The sequence below is a fragment of the Mobula hypostoma genome, chromosome 29 (assembly GCF_963921235.1).
Source record: "Mobula hypostoma chromosome 29, sMobHyp1.1, whole genome shotgun sequence".
Lineage (NCBI taxonomy): Eukaryota > Metazoa > Chordata > Chondrichthyes > Myliobatiformes > Myliobatidae > Mobula > Mobula hypostoma.
The window spans coordinates 6,599,586-6,622,701 of NC_086125.1; the positions used below are offsets into that span (position 1 = coordinate 6,599,586).

At 46.5% G+C, this 23,116-nt stretch overlaps 1 protein-coding gene across 2 annotated transcripts in view; it reads left to right on the forward strand.

The window, feature by feature from the left end:
- Positions 1-23,116, forward strand: part of LOC134339422 (adenylate kinase isoenzyme 5-like) — a 136,415-nt gene that overhangs the window by 24,312 nt on the left and 88,987 nt on the right. For both annotated transcript variants that reach the window (XM_063035900.1, XM_063035899.1), the window contains exons 5-7: positions 5,614-5,786; positions 7,849-7,962; positions 8,946-9,134. In XM_063035900.1, coding sequence (XP_062891970.1) covers positions 5,614-5,786; positions 7,849-7,962; positions 8,946-9,134 — 476 coding nt within the window. The remainder of the gene's footprint in view (positions 1-5,613; positions 5,787-7,848; positions 7,963-8,945; positions 9,135-23,116) is intronic.

Genomic DNA, 23,116 nt, shown 5'->3' on the forward strand with positions numbered 1-23,116 from the left:
TATAAGTTACAGTGCAAAATAAAATAAAGAAAGAATGCAATAGTGGAACGGTGAGGGAGTATTCCTGAATGCGTGGCGTGTTCAGAAATCTGATGGGCAAGGTGAGGAAGCTGTCCCTATTACATTGAGTATGGGTCTTTGGGTTTCTGTACCTCCTTCCTGATGTCAGTAACGAGAAGGGGACATGTGCTAGATGCTGAGGGTCTTCAGGAGTGGCCAACATTTCCTGCCGCTTTCAAAGTTTCCAATTCTCGCTAATTTCATACATGGCAGATCACTTAGAAACGTAAAAGCCCATACAATCCAACGGAAAGTTGGACTGGATTAAAGGTTCCTTTTCTTTTCCCTTAATCCAGTTGATTCCCATTCCCCCAGTTGGAGTGGTCTCCAGATGTGTATTTTCCAAAGTAAGGTTCAAAGTGCAAAGTTGAAAGTAAATTTATAATTGAAGTATGCATATCTCACATGCTACCCTGAAGTTACAATAGAATCACTTTTCACAGAGAAACAACCAATGTGCAAAAGGAGACAAATTGTGCAAATAAAAAGAACTACTAATAATAATAAGCAAATAAATAAATAACACTGAGAACATGAGATGTCGAGTCCTTGAAAGAGAGTCCAAGGATTCTACAAGAACTTTGGTCCTTGTAGCATTGTGGAATCAGTTCAGTGCTGAGGTGAGTGAAGTTATCCTCACTGGTTCAGAAGCCTGGTTGCAAGTGTTCATGTGAAACTTCCACCATACTAATGCTGTTATGATGAGCTGTGATAAAAATAGTGCTTGGTGGAAGATGTTCCTTAGAGTCCTATAAAGGGACTGTCGTTGAGTGCACTGGGAAAGCGTTCCAGTTCCCACGGATGCCGTGACAGAACAGACCTCCCAAAACCCTGGGAAGTATCCCACAGCACAGGGTTGTGACCCATTGCCCTTTCTGAGCATTATCTTATTACACAGTAAATGTAGATGAATTTCCAACTATGGAAACGGGCCAAATTTGATGGAATTTTTGCAGAGTCTACTCTTTCCAATCCAACAATAACCTTCAAATGAATCTGAGATATTTACGACACAGAAGGCCATTCAGCCCATTATGTGACAGAAGCGACCTGCTCTAATCTACATTAGCTTCCCTGCTCCCAGCCTGCAGTATCTAGCCGCCTTCACACCCTGATTTAAATGTGGCTAAGGTTTCTGTCTTCACCGCATCTTTGGACCAGACCTACGCCACCCTCTGGTGGAAATGGTTCTCCTGAAATCCCATTTTACTAGTTGTCTTATTCTGAGCTCTAGGTTATCGAGATCCTTCCTGTCAGACTTTGTAAACCTTGTATCACTCTAAACATAATATGCTATCTCCTGAATACATATGCACACACACACACACACACACACACACACACTGATACATATCTATTACGTTACATGCTTCATTTTAATACTGGGATTGTTCTGTGGGAGAGAGTACTCACACAGTTGCCTTTTCTGTCAGTCGTGGTGGCTATCCCTCGAGGTCGAGGATGATGGTCTTCATTCTGACGAAGTGGCCCACAGAGCGAAGACGCCTGTGTGTGTATTTGTTTAACGTGTACTTGATGTTGCACTCCAAGAAGCACACGATACTTCACAAATCAACCAACTGATTCGAATGGCATAGAAACCACGACGATTGGAGCTGATGGATTTGTTGCAGCCTTCATCCACCTTCACAGTCATTGAGTTTGAAGTAACTTCGTCCGTCTGTTCCACCGTTGAGGTCTTGGTTGGACTGTTCTTTGTCAGGGACCTCACCCTCGACCTTACCGCCATGGGTGACCCTACCAGGAGCATAGCTCCAGACGGCACCGCTCTCGGGATCTCGGGATTTCTGTCAGTATTACCTAAACAAGCCAACATCATCCTCCTGTTCTTTAATTTTAAAAGTCCAACTGGATGTTCACTTTTTCCCTGAAGTTCTACTTGTACATATTCTGAAAGACTTTTCACTAGACAAGATCATCTTCAAAAGAATGGAAACAACACCTTCTTAAGCATTAATCCCTGGGTGTCAATACCCATGCCGAATTCCTCTTAAGAAGCTGGGGCTGGGCTGCCTTGCCGAATTGTGTGCAGCCCCTCTGCTGACAGTGTTCCCTCAGTGCCGGGATTCTGACCGGTGAAGATCGATGAAGGGTGATGTACAGTAAATTCCAGTTAACTGGGACTCATCGGGGCCAGTACATCTTGGAATTACGTGGCTTCCCTAATTAGACAAAAGTCACCAAGAGTAGTGGGAAACTGGAAGACTGGGAAAACTTTAAAAAGCAACAAAGAACCACTAAGTGAGCAATAAAGAAAGGGAGGCTAGATTATGAAAATAAACTAGTACAAAATATAAAAACAGATAGTAAAAGTTTTTCTAATTATATAAAATGGGAAAGGGTGGCTAAAGTGAACATAGATCCCTTGGAGGATGAGGAAGGGGAATTGATATTGGCATAGGGTTTTGAATGACTATTTTGTGTCGGTCTTCACGGTGGAGGACATGTCTAACATGCCAAAGAGGGATGTTGTGGATGCGACGGGAAGTGAGGACCTCGATACAATAGCTATCATTAAAGAAGTAGTGTTGAACAAACTTGTGGGCCTGAAGATAGATAAGTCCCCTGGTCCTGATGGAATGCATCCCAGGATACTAAAAGAAATGACAGAAGTTATAGTAGAGACATTGGTGACAATTTACCAAAATTTTCTGGACTCTGAGCAGGTCCCAGCAGATTGGAAGATGATGAATGTCACACCCCTGTTCAAAAAAGGATGTAGGCAAAAGGCAGGTAACTATAAGCCAGCTAGTTTAACATCTGTAGTTTGGGAAATGCTTGAAGCTATCATTCAAGAAGAAATATCGAGGCATCTGGAAAGAAATGGATCCATCAGGCAGACGCAACATGGATTCAGCAAAGGCAGGTCCTGTTTGACAAGCTTACTGGAGTTCTTTGAGGATATAATGAACGCAGTGGATAGAGGGGAGCAGGTGGACATTATTTACTTGGATTTCCAGAAGGCATTTGATAAGGTGCCACATAAAAGACTTATCCATAAGATAAGATGAATAGAGTTGGGGTTGATGTATTAGCATACATAGAGGGTTACTTTTAACTAATAGAAAGCAGAGAGTTGGGGTACATGTGTGTTTCTCTAGTGGGCAATCAGTGGTGAGTGGTGTGCTGTAGGGGGTGGTGCTGGGCCCACAACTGTTCATGATATACATTAACGATCTGGAAGAGGGGACCGAGTGTAGTGTCTCTAAGTTTGCTGATGATACTAAACTGAGTGGAACAGCAAATTGTGCAGAAGATACGGAGAGTCTGCAGAGAGATATAGATAGGTTAAGTGAGTGGGCAAGGAGTCTGGCAGGTGGAGTACAATGTTGGTAGATGTGAGGTCATCCACTTTGGAAGGAAAAATGAAAGCAGATTATTATTTTAATGGTAAAAAAATTGCAGCATGCTGCTGTGCAGAGGGACTTGGGAGTGCTTGTGCATGAATCACAGAAGGTTGGTTTGCAGGTGCAGCAGGCTATCAAGAAGACAAATGGAATGTCGTCCTTCATTGCTAGAGGGATTGAATTTAAGAGCAGGGAGGTTATGCTGCAACTGTACAGAGTACTGGTGAGGCTGCACCTGGAGTACTGCGTTCAATTCTGATCTCCTTACTTGAGGAAGGACATACTGGCTCTGGAGGCAGTGCAGATGAGGTTCACCAGGTTGATTCCAGAGATGAGGGGGTTAGACTATGAGGAGAGATTGAGTCGCCTGGGACTGTACTCGCTGGAATTCAGAGGAGTGAGAGGAGATCTTATAGAAACATATGAAATTATGAAAGGGATGGATAAGATAGAGGCAGGAAAGTTGTTTCAACTAGTAGGTGAGACTAGAACTTTGGGACATAGCCGCAAGATTCGGGGGAGTAGATTTAGAATGGGGATGAGGAGAAACTACTTTTCCCAGAGAGTGGTGAATCTGTGGAATTTCTCTGCCCAATGAAGCAATGGAGGCTACCTCAGTAAATATATTTAAGACAAGTTTGGATAGATTTTTGCATAGTAGGGGAATTCAGGGTTATGCAGAAAAGGCAGGTAGTTGGAGATGAGTCCATGGTCAGATCGGCCACGATCTTATTGAATGGCAGAGCAGCTCGACGGGCCAGATGGCCGACTCCTGCTCCTATTCCTTATGTTCTTATGTTCATGAAAATAATTTAAAAGGAATAAAAATACAAACTACAGCTTAAATGAGTAACAAATTGTATTTAAATGAAACACAGAACAAATTAGAACAGTACCACTACAGTGCCATAAAACTGTGTATTAGTTCCTGATAGTTATCGACAAAGGAATTCCTTCAGTGTACGTTGCCGTGTTCTTTTATTTGACTGTCAATGAACAGAATTAGCGCTGACACCTAGTGTAGATAATGGACTGTCTTCAGACAAGACTTTCGACGATGGCATTCTCCAAATCTTTATTTTGATTGTAACATCCAAGATGATTGTGGATACTTTCAGATTCTTCGTAGTTTGTAACTTGCTGAAGTAATGAAACCATCTCATTTTCACTCCTGGCTGTGTCTGGCATCTGTAAGCCTGAATCCTTGAAACGGCAGTGAGGAAACAGTTCCGAATTGTCTGGCTGCTTACAACTCGCCAAATATCAATGACAAAAATCACTGCTTATTGAATGAAAACATGCAAGTGGCACTATTTTGAAACAGTTTGCCCTAAGCTTGGTGTAGCGACTAACCGTTACACAAGTGCACACGACTGACGCTAGTTAGAAACTGTTCGGCAACAGTCTTCTGTCCTAATTAAGTGACACAGTGTCACAAATAAATTAAAGGAATACTGCAGACATGAGGAAATCTGCAGATGCTGGAATTTCAAGCAACACACATAAAAATTGCTGGTGAACGCAGCAGGCCAGGCAGCATCTATAGGAAGAGGTACAGTCAATGTTTCAGGCCGAGACCCTTCATCAGGACTAAAGGAATACTGGCTATTTTTTCGATTTGTTTTTGTTCTTTAAGATTTGTTCCAGATAAGCGATGCCCCAATTAACTGGAATCCACATTTAGGATAGTGTCTTACGCTGGTGCTGTCCCCTTGCCCTTCTTGGCAGGTTTGGGAATGGCCCAGGCTATACCATAGCTGTGGTGTGTGTCATTTACAATGGACTCCAAGTAAACGGGAGCCTATTATGGCTAGAACACACCACAGCAATGATGAGGCAGTGATGAAGAATGCACATATTTAGTGTGGTGAATGGGATGTCAATCAAATCAGCTGCTCGTAAGATCAAAAGCAAGATGCAGATGATGAAAATTCTGAAATAAAAACAGAAATGTCAGAAACACACATCAGGTCAGGCAGCATCTGAGGAGAGAGAAACAATTAATGATGCAGGTCCAAGCCCTTTTGTCAGACCTGTGTGTCTATCTGGGCAAGCTGAGTGATGGGATCACCTTACTCTTCCCCCACCCCCATTTGTGTTTACAGTCTCTATGTTTTCAGGTCTTTCTCTCCTTTCCTTCACTCACCCCATCTCTCACTCTCTCGCACCCCCACCCCTTCTGAAGGAGGGCCAGCGAGTGGCAAGGGGACCCAGAGCATGAAGATCGCAGAGCGCTACAGATTCATCCACATCTCGGTGGGAGAGCTCCTGCGTGAAAAGATGCTGCACAACGCAAGCACCAACAGGAAGTGGGGCCTGATAGCAAAGATCATCACCAATGGGGAGCTGGCACCACAGGTGAGGGCGGGCACTTTGTTTTCATTGGTCGTTTACCACTGCCAGTCTCCTTTGACTAGACAACAACAGCACCCATTTCCATTATGCCTTTCTTGAGGTAGGAATATCTCATGTATTTGGTTTGGGGGAGGTTTTAGGGTAGAAGGAGGGACGTTGAGTGGGTAGGGGAAAGAATTTCAGAGATTAGGCCCTTGGGATACAGTGCGGAATAGGCTCTTCCAGCCCTTTGAGCTCCGCCACCCGACAATCCCCCGATCTAATCACAGAACAATTTATAAAGACCAGTTAACCTATCAAGTACGTTTTTGGACTCTGGGAGGAGACCAGAGCACCCAGAGGAAACCCACACAGTCATGGAGAGAATGTACAAACTCCTTATAGACAGCAGCGGGAATTGAACCCTGGTCGCTGGTACTGTAAAGCGCTGTGCTAACCACTACGCTACCGTGTCGGCCAAATGAAGGCAATGTGCTGACGGTAGGGCTATCAAAGGGGTGCAGTAGCCAGAAATGAATAAGCACTGATGGGTTAGCGGGTAGGGAGAGATTACAGAGATAGGGAGGGTGAAATAGATGGAGGGATTTGAAAAACAGGATCATACGAGGTTCTGAGTTGGGAAGAAACCCATTCCCCATTTCCTGCTCACCCACCCCTCCTTGCGGATCTATGCTGGCGCCCAGTTACACAATACCAGAGGAAGCACGTGACAGGTTAACTTGTGCATAGAAAATATGGACATATTAATTTGTTTAATAATTACAATCAGTTGTGTCTTCCAATCCAGGAAAGGTTCAGACTTCTGTAGATGTTTTTGCTCATATAGTGGCAAGATCCAAGATCAAAACTAACAGCAGACTAAGCAGGCTTCCTCCCCTCAGGTTAGGTAAGAAGAGACCTAAATGTCATAGGTTTAGAGTGAAAGGTGAAATACTTAAGGGGAACTTCTTCACTCAGAGGGCACTGGGAGGTGTGGAACGAGCTGCCAGTGCAAGTGGTAGATGGGCGTTCAATTACAACATGGATGAGCAGAGTCTGGAGGAATATGGCCTGGGTGCAGGGTAGATGAGACTAGGCAGACCAGGTCAGCACAGAGTAGATGGGCCGAAAGACCTGTTTCTGTGCTGTAGTGCCCAATGACAGCTTGACTCTATCTTTGCTGCTGTTCACTTCTCAGAGGAGGAAGGGCGAGTGGGAGGGCTGACGAGAATGAGTGAGACTTGGTTTCTGCAGTTAACCAGCCAGCCTGCGTGGATGGTGAACCAGAGTAACCAGCAAATTTACAGAAGCTCCATGTGAGGAGGTCAGGTTCAAGACCAGTCTGAAGGTGAGATGGTGCCATTAGTCACAAACAGGCTGGCCTACTAGTGAATCCTCACACTGCCAAACATCTGTTTCATACAGTCACCTGACAGCACTGTTCAGTAGCTTTCATGGAGTCAGAAGGCACCACAGCACAGAAACAGGCCCTTCAGCCCATCTAGTCCATGCCAAACTATTCACCTGTCTACTCCCATCCATCTGCACCAGGCACCCCAAACGCCTCCCATCCATGTTCCTATCCAAAACTGTATTCGACCTCCCATCCACCACTGCCACAGGCAGCTGGTTCCTCGTTCTCACCACCCTCTGAGGGAGGATGTTTTCCTTCACGTTCTCCTTAAACTTTTTACCTTTCACCCTTAACCCATGACCTCTGGTTGTAGTCCCACTCAACCTCAGTGGGAAAAGCCTGCTTGCATTCACCCTATCGATACTCCTCATAATTTTGCTATCAAATCTCCCCTCATTCTCCTACGGTCCTGAATTAAAGTCCAAACCCATTCAACCCTTCCCTACAACACAGATCCTCAAGCCCCAGCAACATCCTTCTAAATTTTCGCTGCACTCTCCATCATATTCATGTCTTTCCTGCAGGTGGGTGAGCAGAACTGCAAACGATCTTCCCTGTGTTCAGTGGGCCCCACTGAACTGACAGTGTGTGATATCCTGCAGGACGGCATCTGAGGTGGGCCAAGCTGCCTGAAGTTCAGGACGTTACTGATCCCTTGCATTTCTTTGGCAGGAGACGACGATCAGTGAGATTAAACAGCAGCTGATGCAGCACCCAGACGCTCAGGGATTTGTGATTGATGGCTTTCCCCGAGAGATCTCTCAAGCGATCTGCTTCGACGATCAGGTGCAGTCATCGCTCTGAGAACCCAGCATCCGCAGAACACTTCTCCCAGCCGCGGGACTTTCTGATGTTCAGACTCTTTCCAATGTTTCAGTAGGAAAGGTCAAATATTTCAGATAGTACCAGCATGTCATTGGCAGAGTCCAAGGGTAGACAGGGGAATGTTTTCACATCTTAACGAGAAACTCAACACCTCCTCCATTGTGGGATCCTTCCATCCCCTCCAGTCGTGTAAAGGTCTCTCAACACTAACTCTCTAGCAGTGCATCACTCTGCAGTTCACCCCTCTGACAGTGAGACACTCCCTCAGTACCGTCCCTCTGACAGTGTGGCGCTCCCTCAGGACTGTCCCTCTGACAGTGAGACACTCGCACGGTACTGTTCCTCCGACAGTGAGAGGGACCGTCCCTCTGACAGTGTGACACTCCCTCAGTACCGTCCCTCCGACAGTGAGACACTCAGATTTTGCTTTGTTTCTGGCCGTCCAGAGATCTCATGGAACCATACCCCTGATATTGCAATGCCCGCTCTACACAGTTGAGCCCTGAGATTCTGTCTAATGTTCCCTCAAGGTCAGCCTGTATTATGCAGATCATAAGACTGCAGGTGCTAGAATCTGGAGCAAGACACAAAATGCTGGAGGAAATGGGCAGTCGATGTTTCAGGCTGAGTCCTTCAATCTGGACCAAGACCCTTTATCTGATCTGGAGGTTATGGGGAGAAGGCAGGAGAGTAGGGTTGCGAGGGATATTAAATCAGGTGTGATCAAATGGCAGACCAGACTTGATGAGCCAAATGGCCAAATTCTGCTGTCTATCTTATTACCTTGGGTAAGGATGGAGTGGCCTCTATGATCCACAGCTTGAACAACAAGAGAGGGTAAAGGTACGGGCAGATATAACCTGAAGCAGCAAAATTGCTCTGGACTTTTTAATTACAAATTTTGCAAATCCCTGAAGCTCATCTTGCGGGTTCTCTGCCCTCAGATCTGTGTGCCAGACCTGGTGATCTATCTTGCCTGCGCCAACTTGCGACTGAGGGAGAGGCTGGAGAAGCGAGCAGAACAAGGCCGACCTGACAACAACCCCAAGGCTATCCACCGGCGCCTCGCCACCTTCAAGCAGAATGCCATCCCGCTGGTCCAATACTACCAAGAGAAAGGTCTCATTGTGACGGTGAGTCGGGGCAAAACGCGGGGCTTGGCAGCAGGAAGTTGATCGTTCAGCCCTTCTATGCTTGACCTGAAGACTGATCCAGTTGTTCTTTCTTTCTCAGTCCTGTGATTATTTCCATCTTTATTTCTTTGCAACTTAGAAAGAGGCCATTCAGCCCATTGAATCTATGCCAGTTCACAGCAGAATAGAGCCATTCCCTTCACTTTCTCCATGGTGCTGCAGATTGCTTTCCCCAAGTGTCGATCCAGTTCCCTCTAGGAATTCTGAGTAATTGTGTTTCCGACGCCTGTGCAGACACTAGGTTCTGGATCCTAACTACATGCTGTATAAGGCAAGGCAATTCATTCTTCACTCCCTCCAAGTATTGTTTACCCACCTCGAACCGTTTTGTCCCGATGAGAAACCCTCTATGTTATCTGAGGCAGCCAGGGGTTGTGTACTCTGCCTGGTTTCCTCTCAATTCACCTTCCTATTCCCATGTTGGTCCATGGCCTCCATATGCTGCCAAGAAGAATCCAAACTCAGACTGAAGGAGCAACACCTCATATTCTATCTGGGTAGCCCCGATGGTGTGAACATCGATTTCTCCAACTTCCAGTCATTTCTACCCGGCTCTCCCCGTCATCTTCCTCCCCGTTCACCCCTTCGCACGTGCCCTCATTTTCCTCTGATGCCCCGCTTCCTTTTCTTTTTCCCATGGTCACAGCCCTCTCCTATCAGGTTCCTTCTTCTTCAGCCTCTTCCCCTCTTCCACCTATCACCTTCCAGCTTCTTACCTCATCATCCCTCCCCACTCCCACCCGGTCTCACTGGTCACCTGCCAGCTTGTGCTCCTTCCCCTTTCCAGTTCTGGTGGAGGGCTTTGGCCCTAAAGGTCGACTCTTTATCCCCCTCCATAGATGCAGCCTGGCCTGCTGGGTTCCTCCAGAATTTTGTGCATGTTGCTCTCAACTGTTGGTCCTGGCAAAAGAAACTCAACCCCTCCATATTTCTGCATTTCTTGGTGACTTAGAAAGAGACCATTCAACCCTTCAAGTCCATGCCAGCTCACAGAAAAATTCCTATACCGCCAACTAATTTTGCCCGTAACTGATTCTCCTCGTATTCACAATACAGTAGGGGCATTTAAGCGACCAATCTGCACATCCTGGGGATATGGGAGCGGACTGGAGTACCTAAGTAAAGTCCATGCAGTCACAGGGAGAACGTGCAAACTCCACACAGACAGCTGGGGCTGACCAGGAGCACTAGAGTTTGGAGGCAGTCGCACCACCGTTGTCCCGTTGAACATGTGGCTGAGCTCCCTCAGTGCCGATGAAAGTTCTGCATCATCCCGAGCTGTTGTTCTCCTTGTACATGAAGGGTATTCTAACTCCGCATTTCCCGAGCACCATTCACCAATATCATGCAGAAATTCCCACCCATCACCCATTTTCATTCTACTTCCCTTGCCCAATCCAAAATGTCAGTCTACGGCTTCCTCTACTGCCTCGACATGGCCACTCCCAGGTTGGAGGAGCAACACTTCCTATTCCGTCTGGTTAGCCTCCAATCCAACAGCATAAACATTGATTTCTCTTACTTCTGGTAGTTGCTCCCCTTCCCCCTTCTCTCTTTTCTACTCCCCTTCTGGATCCCTCGTACTCCTTCTCTTCTCTTCACTTGCCCATCACCACCCTCTAGTGCCCCTCCTCCTTCCCTTTCTCCCCGGTCCACTGTCCTCTCCAATCAGATTCCTTCTTCTTCAGCACGTTACCTCTTCCACCTATCACCCTCCAGCTTCTTACTTTACACCCCACTCCCCTGACCAGCCGCCTTCCCCCTCACTTGCCAGCTTACACCCCTTCCGCTATCCCAAACTTCTTCCCCCTTCCTTTCCAGTCCTGTTGAAGGGTCTCAGCCCCAAGCATCCCCTCCTTACATGCTGAGTTCCTCCAGCGTTTCGCGTGTTGTTCCTCGTCCGTGCTCTCACACCCACTACAATCTAATGTTGACCTGCTCACGGCTTCAGTCGTGGTCTCTCACAGTTAAGTCCACAGCCCTGGATACCTCTCCACAAGAGCTAGGCGCCGTCCTCCAGCACTCCCGGCCCCAGGCCGTCCTGCGGGGGGAGGGGGGGGACTTCAGAAGTGTTGTGGTTTTTGGAAGGACGTACACAGTGAGAGTGGAGGCCAGTGATCATAAAGGTCAGTCCCAGCTCCCACAGCCCATCGATTATTACAGCACGCAGCAGGCAGTGCAGCTCCTGAAATATTCATCTAAGCATCGAGATCGCATCACCACTCTGCCTCGTCGCTGCCTGAAGTCCCAGTCTCCTTCATTAGCCAGCGCTTCTCTCTGATTCTCTCCAAAAACCCGCCATGATGTCCACCCTGTTGTGGGGACAGGGGCTCTTTTGTCAGAGTTCGAGTCGGCGAGGGATTACAGTTATGGTGGAAGGGCTGGAGGGTGGATGATGTTTCTCCAAGATAGATGTCTAATACCAGAGGGCATGCATTAATGATGAGAGGGGTAGGTTCACCGGGGGTGTGAGGGGTAAGTTTTACACTCAGAGAGTGAGGGTGACTGGAATGCACTGCCTGATGTGGTGGTGGAGGCAAATACACCAGAGGTTTTTAGATAGGCACGTGAATGTGAGGAAGATGGAGGGATATGGACATTGTCTGGGTCGGAGGGATTAGTATCTGGGTGTTTTTTGATTACTTTTTAGCTGGTTTGGCTCAACATTGTAGGCCGAAGGGCCTGTTCCTGTGCTATACTGTTCTGTATTCCATGTTCCATGACTGTAATCTCGGGATTACTCCTGCTGCCACGTGCTAGGTAGGAATAGGACGATAGTGCAAGTGAATGAGTGGCAGGGGGCAGGGTAGCAGTTTCTTGGAACCTCTTCTGGGGACGGGTTGTGCCTCAAAGCTCTCCGTTTCTCTCTGGACACCAGACCCAACCAGTTCCCCTCCAGTACCACTCTCCTCCGCCTAGCGGAACCTGTCCTCAGTCTAAATAATTTCTCCTTTGGGTCCTCCCCCTTCCTTCAAACAGAAGGGGTAGCCATGGGCAATCACGCGGGACCCAGCTATGCCTGCCTGTTTGTTGGCTATGTGGAGCAGTCTGTGTTGCAGGCCTACACTGTTGACCACCCCGCATTTTTCTACGCTACATCAATGACTGCATTGCTGCTGCTTCCTGCGCCCATGTGGAGTTTGTCAATTTCATCCACTTTGCCTCCAACTTCCACAGGGCCCTCAGATTCACCTGGTCCATTTCCGACGTTTCCCTTCCCTTTCTCGGTCTCACTATATCTGTCTCCAGAGACAGCTTGTCTACTGATGTCTATTGTAAACCAACAGACTCTCACAGCTACCTGGCTACATCTCGTCCCACCCTGTTACTTGTAAAAATGCCATCCCCTTCTCTCAATTGCTCCATCTCTGCCGCATCTGCTCTCAGGATGAGGCCTTTTCCTTCTAGAACGAAGGAGATGTCCTTCTTTTTCAAAGAAAGGGGCTTCCCTTCCTCCATCATCAATGCTGCCCTCAACCGCATCTCTCCCATTTCACACACATCTGCTCTAATCCCATCCTCCCGACACGCTACTCGGGATAGGGTTCATCTTGTCCTCACCTACCACCCCAGCAGCCTCCATGTCTAGCATATAATTCTACAAAACGTCCTCCACCTCCAACTGGATCCAAGCACATCTTTCCCTTCCCCCCATTTTCTACTTTCCGCAGGGATCGCTCCCTGCATGACTCCCTTGTCCATTCATCCCTCTCCACTGATCTCCCTCCTGGCACTTATCCTTGCAAGTGGAACAAGTGCTACACCCACCCCTACACCTCCTCCCTCACTACCATTCAGGGCCCTAAACAGTCCTTCCAGGTGAGGTGACACTTCACCTGTGAGTCTGTTTGGAGTCATTTACTGTGTTTGGTGCTCCAGGTGTGGCCTCTTGTATATCGGTGAGCCCCAACGTATATTGGGAGACCGCTTCGCTGAGCATCTACGCTCTGTCCACCAGAACAAGGGGGATCTCCCAGTGGCCACACATTTTAATTTCACTTCCCATTCCCATTCTGTTATGTCCACCCAAGGCCTCCTGCTCTGTCGTGATAAGGCCACACCTAGGGTGGAGGAACACCTTATATTTTGATTTGGTAGCCTCCAACCTGATGGCATGAACATTGATTTCCTGAACTTTCAGTAATACCTCCAGCACCCCCACCTTCACCATTTCCCATCCCCTTGTCCCTCTCTCATGTTATCTCCTTGCCCACCCATCGCCTCCCTCTCAAACCCAGCCCCCTTTCTTCTTTTTCCCATGGCCTTCTGTCTCTTTCACCAATCAACCTCCTAGCTCCTTGCTTCATCCCTCCTCCTCCAAATTTCACCTGACATTTCTCTCTCCACTCCCCCACCCCACCTTTCAAGTCTGCTCCTCAGCTTTTTCTCTTCAGTCCTGCCGAAGGGTTTCAGCCCAAAACATCAACTGTACTTTTTTCCACAGATGTTGCCTGCCCTGCTGAGTTCCTCCAGCATTTGTGTGTGTTGCTTGGATTTCCAGCATCTGCAGATTTTCTCTTGTTTGTCAGATGAAATTGATAGTTGGAAGTACATATATTTTAATGTCAGGAGTATTATGGATAAAGGTGATGACCTTAGAGCATGGATCAGTACATGGAATTATGATGTTGTGGCCATTACAGAGACTTAGTTGAGAGAGGGGCAGGAATGGGTGCCTAATGTCCCAGGTTTTTGATGTTTGAGAAAAGGTGGAGATAGAGGTAAAAGAGGAGCAGGGATTTACACTACCATTCAGGGAGAATATCACAGCCGCTCTCAGAGGGAATGTAATGGAGGGATTGTTCATTGAGTCTCTGTGGGTAGAACTTCATTGCCAACCTTGGCCACCTTGTTTTTGAGGGCTCAATATCGCAAAGGCTCGTGTTTTGATTGGGGGTCTAGGTGTCGGGAAAACTCAGCAGATCATTGGGAAAGAGCAGGAGCTCACAGAGAGGTCCCAACAACAAGCTGCGTTGTTGTAGCAGGGTCATCGAAGGGAAAACTAACACCAAGCCACGTCAGGACTGATTACACCTGGTGACAAAAACATTCACCACTACCTACACAACCTGATCCATAACCCACAGATTTACCTCAACAGACTCTACAATTTGCATTCTTGGTCTTATCTATCAATTTATTTGCAATCTATCTATCTTCTTTTGCACATTGGCTATTTGCCAATCTTTGTTTATGTATAGTTCTCATAAATTCAGTTGTGTTCCTTTATTTCCCTGTAAATGCCTGCAAGAAAATGAATCTCAAGGCAGTCTGTGGTGACGTTTACATACTTCTTTATTGCTCGTTATGCAGTTGACATTTAGAAAGCAATGAAGGTCCTCCATCTCTGTCTGTATAGAAGGATTCTTCATCGCTGTTTCCGTAACAGTTTTGTTTTACCAGTCAGTGTTGTTATCCTGAGCTGAACCCCCAAACCCGGAAGGCTGGTGGACCACTCGTCATCTGGCCTCTACCCTTTCACCTTTCTGACATGGGTGACCCCACCAAGAGCCAAAGCACAAGGCCCTGACTTCAGCCAACATAGCGCTCTGGGTCAGTGAGAAATGCAAGCCTCCAAATCCTGCAACAAGGGTGTGGTCCCCTGGAGGTACATATACAATACTTTGATAATAAATTCACCTTGACTTCAACTTTGAGCTAAAGAGGGAGGTTTGAAGGAAGGGGAAAGGCAAAAAGGTTTAGGGAGGGATTTCCAGAGCCTAGTCTCTCAGCACCGAAAGACACACCCAGCAAAGCTGAAGTAATCTGAGGAACATGGAGATGTTAGGGAGTTGTAGGTCTTGGGGACAATGGCAGAGTTTGGAAGGGAGGGATCTGAAAACAAGAACGAGAATTTTAAAATTCAAGGTGGTGCTCAATTGGAGGCAAATGTAGGTGATCGAGGGCAGGTTGGCTGAGTGAAGGGGATAGTGAGTTTACACACAGGCAATTGAGTTTTGGACACTTGAAATGAACAACAGAATGGGTGAGGTCAATAGATCAACAACAGGAATAACAGCTGGAAGCACATTCATTTGAACCAACTTTACATGAATAAATTTGAGAGCTATCACCATGGTGACAGAAGCCTCTTTGACAAATAGGTAACCATAGCAACATGCAGACAGAGCCCCTGTTCCTTCAGAGCTACAATCTGTTATCTAACACACTCTGTAGCCGTCCTGGGAGTACCTGATGGGACTTTGTAGAAGAATCTGTCATCTGAGCCTAACCCATCCTGTCCTGGGAGTGTTTGGTCAGACAGTTTAGAAAGAGCTTGACTCAGCATCAAAAACATGTACCTGCAGCCCTGAAAGTATTAGGTGGGACAGCGTAGAGGAATTGGTATATTGCATCTAGCCTTGCCCTGTGGCTGGTGGGAAGAGGGAGCTTTAAACACAGAGGATTCTGCAGATGCTGGAAATCTAGAGTAACACAGATAAAATGCTGAGGGAACTCGGCAGGTCAGGCAGCATCTATGGTCAAAAATTAGGGCCGAGATCTGATTTTGGTCCTGATGAAGGGTCTTGGCCCAAAACGTCAGCTGTTTATTCCTTTCCATAGATGCTGCCTGATCTGCTGTTCCTCTAGCATCATGGATGTGTTAGAGAGAATTTCACTCTGGTTCTAGCCTATGCCTGGGAAAGCTTGACGACTGACCCCACAAGGAACATATTTACATATTGATCAGTAGGCATTACTAACCCAGTCCTATCCTGAGATATTAAAACCTTGGACACAAAGTTCTTCCTGGTCCAGCAGGAGATCAGAATGTGGAGAAGATGAAAACCCCTGCAATTTAAGTATGTCACCACTAATGGATGGGGCAGGGTGTGGACAGAGATACGCATATTCTTGTATTTCTTGGAGGAATGAGTTCGTTAAATCCCACTGACTGGGACTAGTTTAGTTAAACCTCACCACTGGGGCTGCTTTTGCTAACTGGGTCTGGTTGAGTGAATCCCCTGTTCAGTGAAGCCCCAACGGATCAGTTTAACTTAAAGCCCCACTAACTGAGATTAATTTAGTCACTGACCAGGTCTAGTGACTAGTGACTAGTCACACACTGACTGGCACTGGTTTAGTTAAACCCCACCTGCTGGGGCTGGTTCAGTTAAATTCCACAGTGACTGGGACTGGTCTGGTTAAGCTGCACGAGTTGTCGGTGTCAGTGACTGGAACCGTGTCAGGGAGCCTGGGCCAGCACTGAGAGGAAGCTGTTGTTAGTGCGTCAGAGCCAGAGACAGCATTTACACTCTCCGCCTTCAGCTCACTTATTGCTGGAAGAAGTGATTCTGGTGAGCTGGATGATTGAGACAATTACCCCGTGGGTGTAGGCTGACGTTGCTAAAATAGTAACTACCAGCAGATCCAGCAGCAAAGCTTGAGTGTGGGTGGGGTTTATTTATCAAGTGTGTCCCTTGGAGTGGCGTGTGGAATAAAATTCACCCCAACCACCACTCCCCCCCCCCCCACACACAACCTAGACCTGGAACATGGGGGAGAAGCCAGCTCCTCATCTAATTACCTGTTCTGAACTGTTCTTCAAATTGGACCATTCCTGGATTCATGAGGTGCCTTTTTATGCAGTGAGTTACTCCTTCTGACCCTGACGGTTTCCCGATTGCCCTCCACAGGGTTGGAGAAGGGTTATGACAGCATAGTGCTGTGCCCAGGTGCCCATCCAGTCACAAGAGTCAAAACCAGGCCCTCCAGCCTGCCCTGTCCATACTGACCATCAAGCACCAGTCGATACCACAACCATTTACTGGTACTTGATCCATAGCCTTCTTTACATATGGAGATTCAGGTGCTCGTCTAGGTATTCCTTAACTGTTGCAAGGGTGCCAGCCTCCACCACCCTCTCGGGCAGTGTGTTCCACGTTCCAACCACCCTCTGGGTGCAGAAGTTCTTCCTCAGGTCGCCTCTGCCTTCTACCCCTTCCCTAATCCTACGCTCTTTATTATTATACATTTCTACAAAGTTCTGTGAACCAGGTATCAATGCACTGTAGGCACAGAGTTACAAAGAGTGCATATCACCCTCCCCAAACCAAATGCAGCGATTCAGGAGGATGTAAGTTTACCACTTTCATTTGGCATGGGAAGTAGGAATACATAATAAAGTTCAAAGTACATTTGATATCAAACTACGTATATGTCACCATATCCTACCCTGATATTCATTTCTTGCAGGCATTTGCAGTAGAGCAAATAAGTACAATAGAATCAATGAAAAACCACACAGAGACTAACAAACAACCAATGTGCAAAAGACAAACTGTGCAAATAAATAAATAAACAGACAGATAAACAGATAGATAGATAGATAATATTGAGAACAAGAGTTGTAGAGTCCTTGGAAGTGAGTCCCTAGGTGTGGAATCAGTTCAGTGTTGAAGAGAGGGAAGTTATCCACACTGGTTCAGGAGCCTGATTGTTGAAGGGATAATAACAGTTCCTCACCCTGGTGGTGTGGGACCTAAAGCTCCTGTACCTCCTTCTCAGTGGCAGCAGCAAGAAGAGAGCATGGCCTGGACTGTGAGGATGCATGATGCTGGATGTGCTTTCTTGGGGCAGAGCTCCTTGACGATGGGCTCGATGGTGTAGAGGGCTTGGTATGCAAAGGACAGTTTTACCAGTGAAGCTGCGAATGAATGGGAACTCAAACCCTTCCTTTGTTCAGCGAAACAACCTCTCAGGCAGCTCGGTTGTCCCTGGTTGGCGGAGTGCCACGGTAGCGTGGCGGTTAGTACGACGCTATTACTGCTCGGGGAGTCGCAGTTCAGAGTTCAAAACCGGCACGAACTGTAAGTTTGTGTGTCCTTTCCATGAGTGTGTGGGATTCCTCCGGGTGCTCCAATTGCCTCCCACAGTCCAAAGGCATTCCGGTTAGTAGATAATAGTTCATTGTAAATTGTCCTGTGTTTAGGATTGGGTTCGATAGGTCGGCGTCTGGCTGGCACGGCTGGTTGTGTCAGAACAGCCTGTTTCATGCTGTATATCTAAATAAATAAAAACTTTGGTAGTTATGATTCCAGGCCTGGGCTTTCTCAGATTCCAGTTTATTACTTGTGTTGTACTCCAAGTGTAACCAAGTCGACACACTGCTCTGCTTCACAATCCAGTTCCTCTGGAGAACGTCTTCCTGAAATATGTATGATTTAAATCCACAACACGCCTTGGTGTAAGAATAGAAATTTTAAAAAACTGCTAATGAAGGAAACCTGAGAATGCTGGAAGGCTCAACAGGTCAGGCAGCATCTGTGGAGAGAGAAAATCAGAGCCACTGTAACAGCCTGAGGAGTTAGAAACAACACATGGCCCTTCCTCCCACTGGGCCTGTACTGACCATTTATACTATTCTACACTCACCCCACTTTATTATCTTCCTACCTCCCATCAATTCCTCTCTCAGGTTCTGCCTCTCACCTACACTCTAGGGGCAATCTAAATGGCCAATTACTCTACAGGTCCTTGGGGGCTGGGAGGAAACTGGACACCCAGATGAAACCCGGTCACAAGGTGAGCATGCAGACTCCACGCCAACAGTATCGGAGGTTAGAATTGAACTCGGGTTTCCGGCGCTGTGAGGTGGCAGTCATCCAGCTCACGACAGCTGCTTTGTTCCTGTTGCTGCATCTTCCGGTAAGATGGCGTCATTTAGTGGCGACTCTTCGCAGGCAGCTCCGATGGAGGTCTCCAAATATTCAAAGTTCTAAGTTCAAAGTTCAAAGGAAATTTATTATCAAAGTACCATATACAGCCCTGTGATTCACTTTCTTCTGGGCATGCCCAATAAATCTGTACCAGAACAATAACCATAACAGAATCAGTGAAATACCACACCCAACTTGGGCATTCAACCAGTCTGCAAAACACAACAAACTGCAAATACACAGAGAAAGAAAGAGTAATAATTAAATAAATAAATAAGTGATAAATATCAAGAACATGAGATGAAGAGTCCTTGAAAGTGAGTCATTAGGTTGTGATGGGGCAAGTGAAGTAACCTCTTTGGTTCACGAGCCTGATGGTTGAGGGGTAATAACTCTTCCTAGGTTGTGTAAGTCCCGTGTCTGCTGTACCTTCCTCCTGGTGGTATCTTTGCTGCCAAAGATGTTCCAGGGTTGAGTGAAGAGCCGGTGAGATGGCATCTACTGTGGACCTGTTGTGATGGTATGCAAATTTGAGCCAATCCAAGTAATTGGCTTGTTTCATCACCAACCTCTCAGAACATTTCATCTCTGTGGAAATGAAATCAAATCATTAGAGAGAGGTGACATAGGGTAGAATTATTGTGGAGAGAGCTAAGGAGCTGCAAGGGTAAAAGGACCCTGATGGGAGTTGTATACAGATCCCCAAGTACTAGTAAGGACGTGGTCAACAAGTTACAATGGGAGATAGAAAATGCCTGCCAAAAGGGCAATGTTGCAATAGTCATGGGGATTTCAATATGCAGGTTGATTGGGAAAGTCAGGTAGATTGGGAAAATCCAAGAGGGGGAATGTCTGGAATGCCTACGAGATGCCTTTTTGGAGCAGCTCATGGTTGAGCCCACTAGGAGATCAGCTACTCTGGATTGGGTGTTGTACAAGGAACTGGAATTAATTAGAGAGCTTAAAGTAAAAGAACCCTTAGGGGAAAGTGATCATAATATGTTGGAATTCACCCTGAAATTTGAGAAGGAGAAGCTCGAGTCAGATGTATCAGTATTACAGTGGAGTAAAGGGAATTACAGAGGCATGAGAGAGGAGTTGGACAAAATTGATTGGAAAAGAACACTGACAAGAATAATGGCAGAGCAGCAACAGCTGGAATTTCTGGAAGCAATTCAGAAGGCTTGGGTTATATACATCCCAAAGAGGAAGAAGTATTCTAAAGGAAAGTGACACAACCATGGCTAACAAGGGAAGTCAAAACCAACATAAAGGCCTATAAAGATTGGGCATATAATAGAGCAAAAAATAGTGGGAAGTTAGAGGTTTGGGAAGCTTTTAAAAACCAACAGAAGGCAACCAATAAAATCATTAAGTAGGAAAAGATGGAATATGAAAGTAAGCTAGATAATAATATCAAAGAAGATACCAAAAGTTTCTTCAGATACATAAAGTGTAAAAGAGAGGTGAGAGTGGATATCAGACCGCTGGAAAACATTGCCAGAGAGGTAGTAATGGGTTACAAGGGAATGGCAGATGAACTGAATAAGTATTTTGCATCAGTCTTCACGGTGGAAGACACCAGCAGTATGGTGGAAGGTCCAAGAGTCAGGGGTCATAAAGTGTGTGACTATTACTGGGGAGAAGGTTCTTGGGAAACTGAAAGGTCTGAAGGTAGATAAGTCACCTGGACCAGATGGACTACACCCCAGGGTTCTGAAAGATGTGGCTGAAGAGATTCTGGAGGCATTAGTAATGATCTTTCAAGAATCACTAGACTCTGGAATTGTTCTGGAAGACTGGAAAATTGCAAATGTCATTCCACTCTTCAAGAAGAGAGAGAGGCAGAAGAAAAGAAATTACAGGCCAGTTAGTCTGACAGTGGTTGGGAAGATGTTGGAGTCAATTGCTAAGGATGTGGTCTCAGGGTACTTGGAGGCACTAGATAAAATAGGCCGTAATCAGCATGGTTTCCTCAAGGGAATTCTTGCCTGACAAATCTGTTGGAATTTTTTGAAGAAATAACAAGCAGGATAGACAAAGGAGAATCGGTTGATGTTGTATACTTGGATTTTCTGAAAGCCTTTGACACAGGAGGCTGCTTAACAAGCTACGAGCTCATGGTATTACAGGAAAGATTCTAGCATGGATAAAGCAGTGGCTGATTGGCAAAGAGTGGGAATAAAGGGACTCTTTTCTTTTTTTTTGGCGTGTGCCTGCGTGCGTGCGAGTCTGTGTGCGTACGTCTGCGTGTGCGTGCATGCGCGTCCGTGCGTGTGCGTTTGCGTGTCCGTGTGTGCATCCGTGATGATGTCTCTTTCACGGCTTTTACAAGGTGCGGAGCGAGAGAGAGACTGTGTGGCGGGTCACTCCTCACACAGACCTTTTCACAGTATTTTCCCTTTATTTTACGAGGTCGAGTTGCGATCTCGACACTCATCCGAGCACGGATGGAAAGCGTACTCGGGAGCAGACCCGACTAGTTTCGAACCCGGGAACCTCCGCTCCTGGGTCTGGTGCTGATGTCGTTGCTCCACCAGTTGGCCCAAAGGGACCTTTTTCTGGCTGGCTGCCAGTGACTAGTGATGTTCCATAGAGGTCTGTGTTGGAACAGATTTGTTTTACGTTATATGTCAATGATTTTGATGATGGAATTGATGGCTTTGTTGCAAATTTTGCAGATGATATGAAGATAGCTGGAGGAGCAGGTAGTTTTGAAGAAGGCGAGAGGCTTCAGAAGGATTTAGACAGATTAGGAGAATGGGCAAAGAAGTGGCAGATGGAATATGGTGTCGGGAAAAGTATGCTCATGCACTTTGGTAGAAGAAATTAAAGGGTTGACTATTTTCTAAATGGAGAGAAAATACGAAAATCTGAGGTGCAAAGGGATTTGGGAGCCCTAGTGCAGGATTCCCTAAAAGTTAGCAATGTTAGCATTCATTTCAAGAGGAATAGAATGTAAAAGCAAGAATGTAACGTTTAGACTTTATGAAACACTGGTGGGGTCTCACTTGGAGTATTGTGAGCAGTTTTGGGCTCCTTATCTTAGAAAGGATGTGCTGAAACGGGAGAGGATTCAAAGGAGGTTCACAAAAATGGTTCCAGGATTAAACAGCTTGTCGTATGAAGAGTGTTTGATGGCTCTTGGCCTGTACTCACCGGAATTCAGAAGAATGAGGGGTGACCTCACTGAAATCTATCAAATGTTGGTAGATTGATACAGTGGATGTGGAGAATGTTTCCTATGGTGGGAGGGTCTAAGACCAGAGGACACAGCCTCAGAATAGAGGGCATCCTTTCAGTATGGAGCTGATGAGGAATTTTTTTAGCCAGAGAATAGTGAATCTGTGGAATTTGTTGCCACAGGCAGCTGTGAAGGCCAAGTATTTGTGTATATTTAAGGCAGAGGTTGATAAATTATTGATTGGTCAGGGCATGAAGGGATATGGGGAGAAAGCAAGAGGTTGGAGCTGAGAGGAAAATTGGATCAGCCATTGTGAAATGGAGCAGATTCGATGGGCCAAATGGCCTAATTCTCCTCCTATATCTATGGTCTTGATGGTATTATGTTCGTGCCACTGGACAATAGTCATTGTGGCAGGATATCACATTCTTCTTAGGCACCTGTATAGCTGAAGCTTGCTTGAAACAGACTGCTGAAGCGGGAGGTTAAAGATCTCAGTGGACACTCCAGCCAGCTGATCACTACTGGTTTTTGGTACTTGGCCCGCTGCTTTTCACGGGTTCTGCCTGTTGAAGGCTACTCACAAGTCGGCCTCAGAGACTGAAATCACAGAATCATGGGGGGCTGTGGGAGTTCATGATCGTTCCTCCATGATCCTCATCTGGAAGTAAAACCCTGTTGTCACCTGATTTAACGTTAGAAGGAGGTGACAGTATTCAAATCCTCACGCATCTGCTGAGCGCCCTTCATTGATTCAGGTTTAGTCCGAAATTGCTACTTTGCCTGTGGGATGGCTCTCTGGAGATTATACCTGGACCTCCTATAATTTACTTGGGGACAGGACTCTGATCTGGCCCTCAGCAGATTGTGGTTCCTCCAGGGCTTCTGGTTGGGAAAGACTCTGAACAGGATTGTGGGGACACACTCATCTACTCCTGATTTAATGAAGCCCGTGACAGCCATGGTGTACTTACTCAAATCCACCGATGAGACCCTAGACACGGCCCAGTCCACCGACTCAAAGTGATCCCACAGCCACTCCTCTGCCTTCTGCGACCACCTCTTTGTTGTCCTAATCT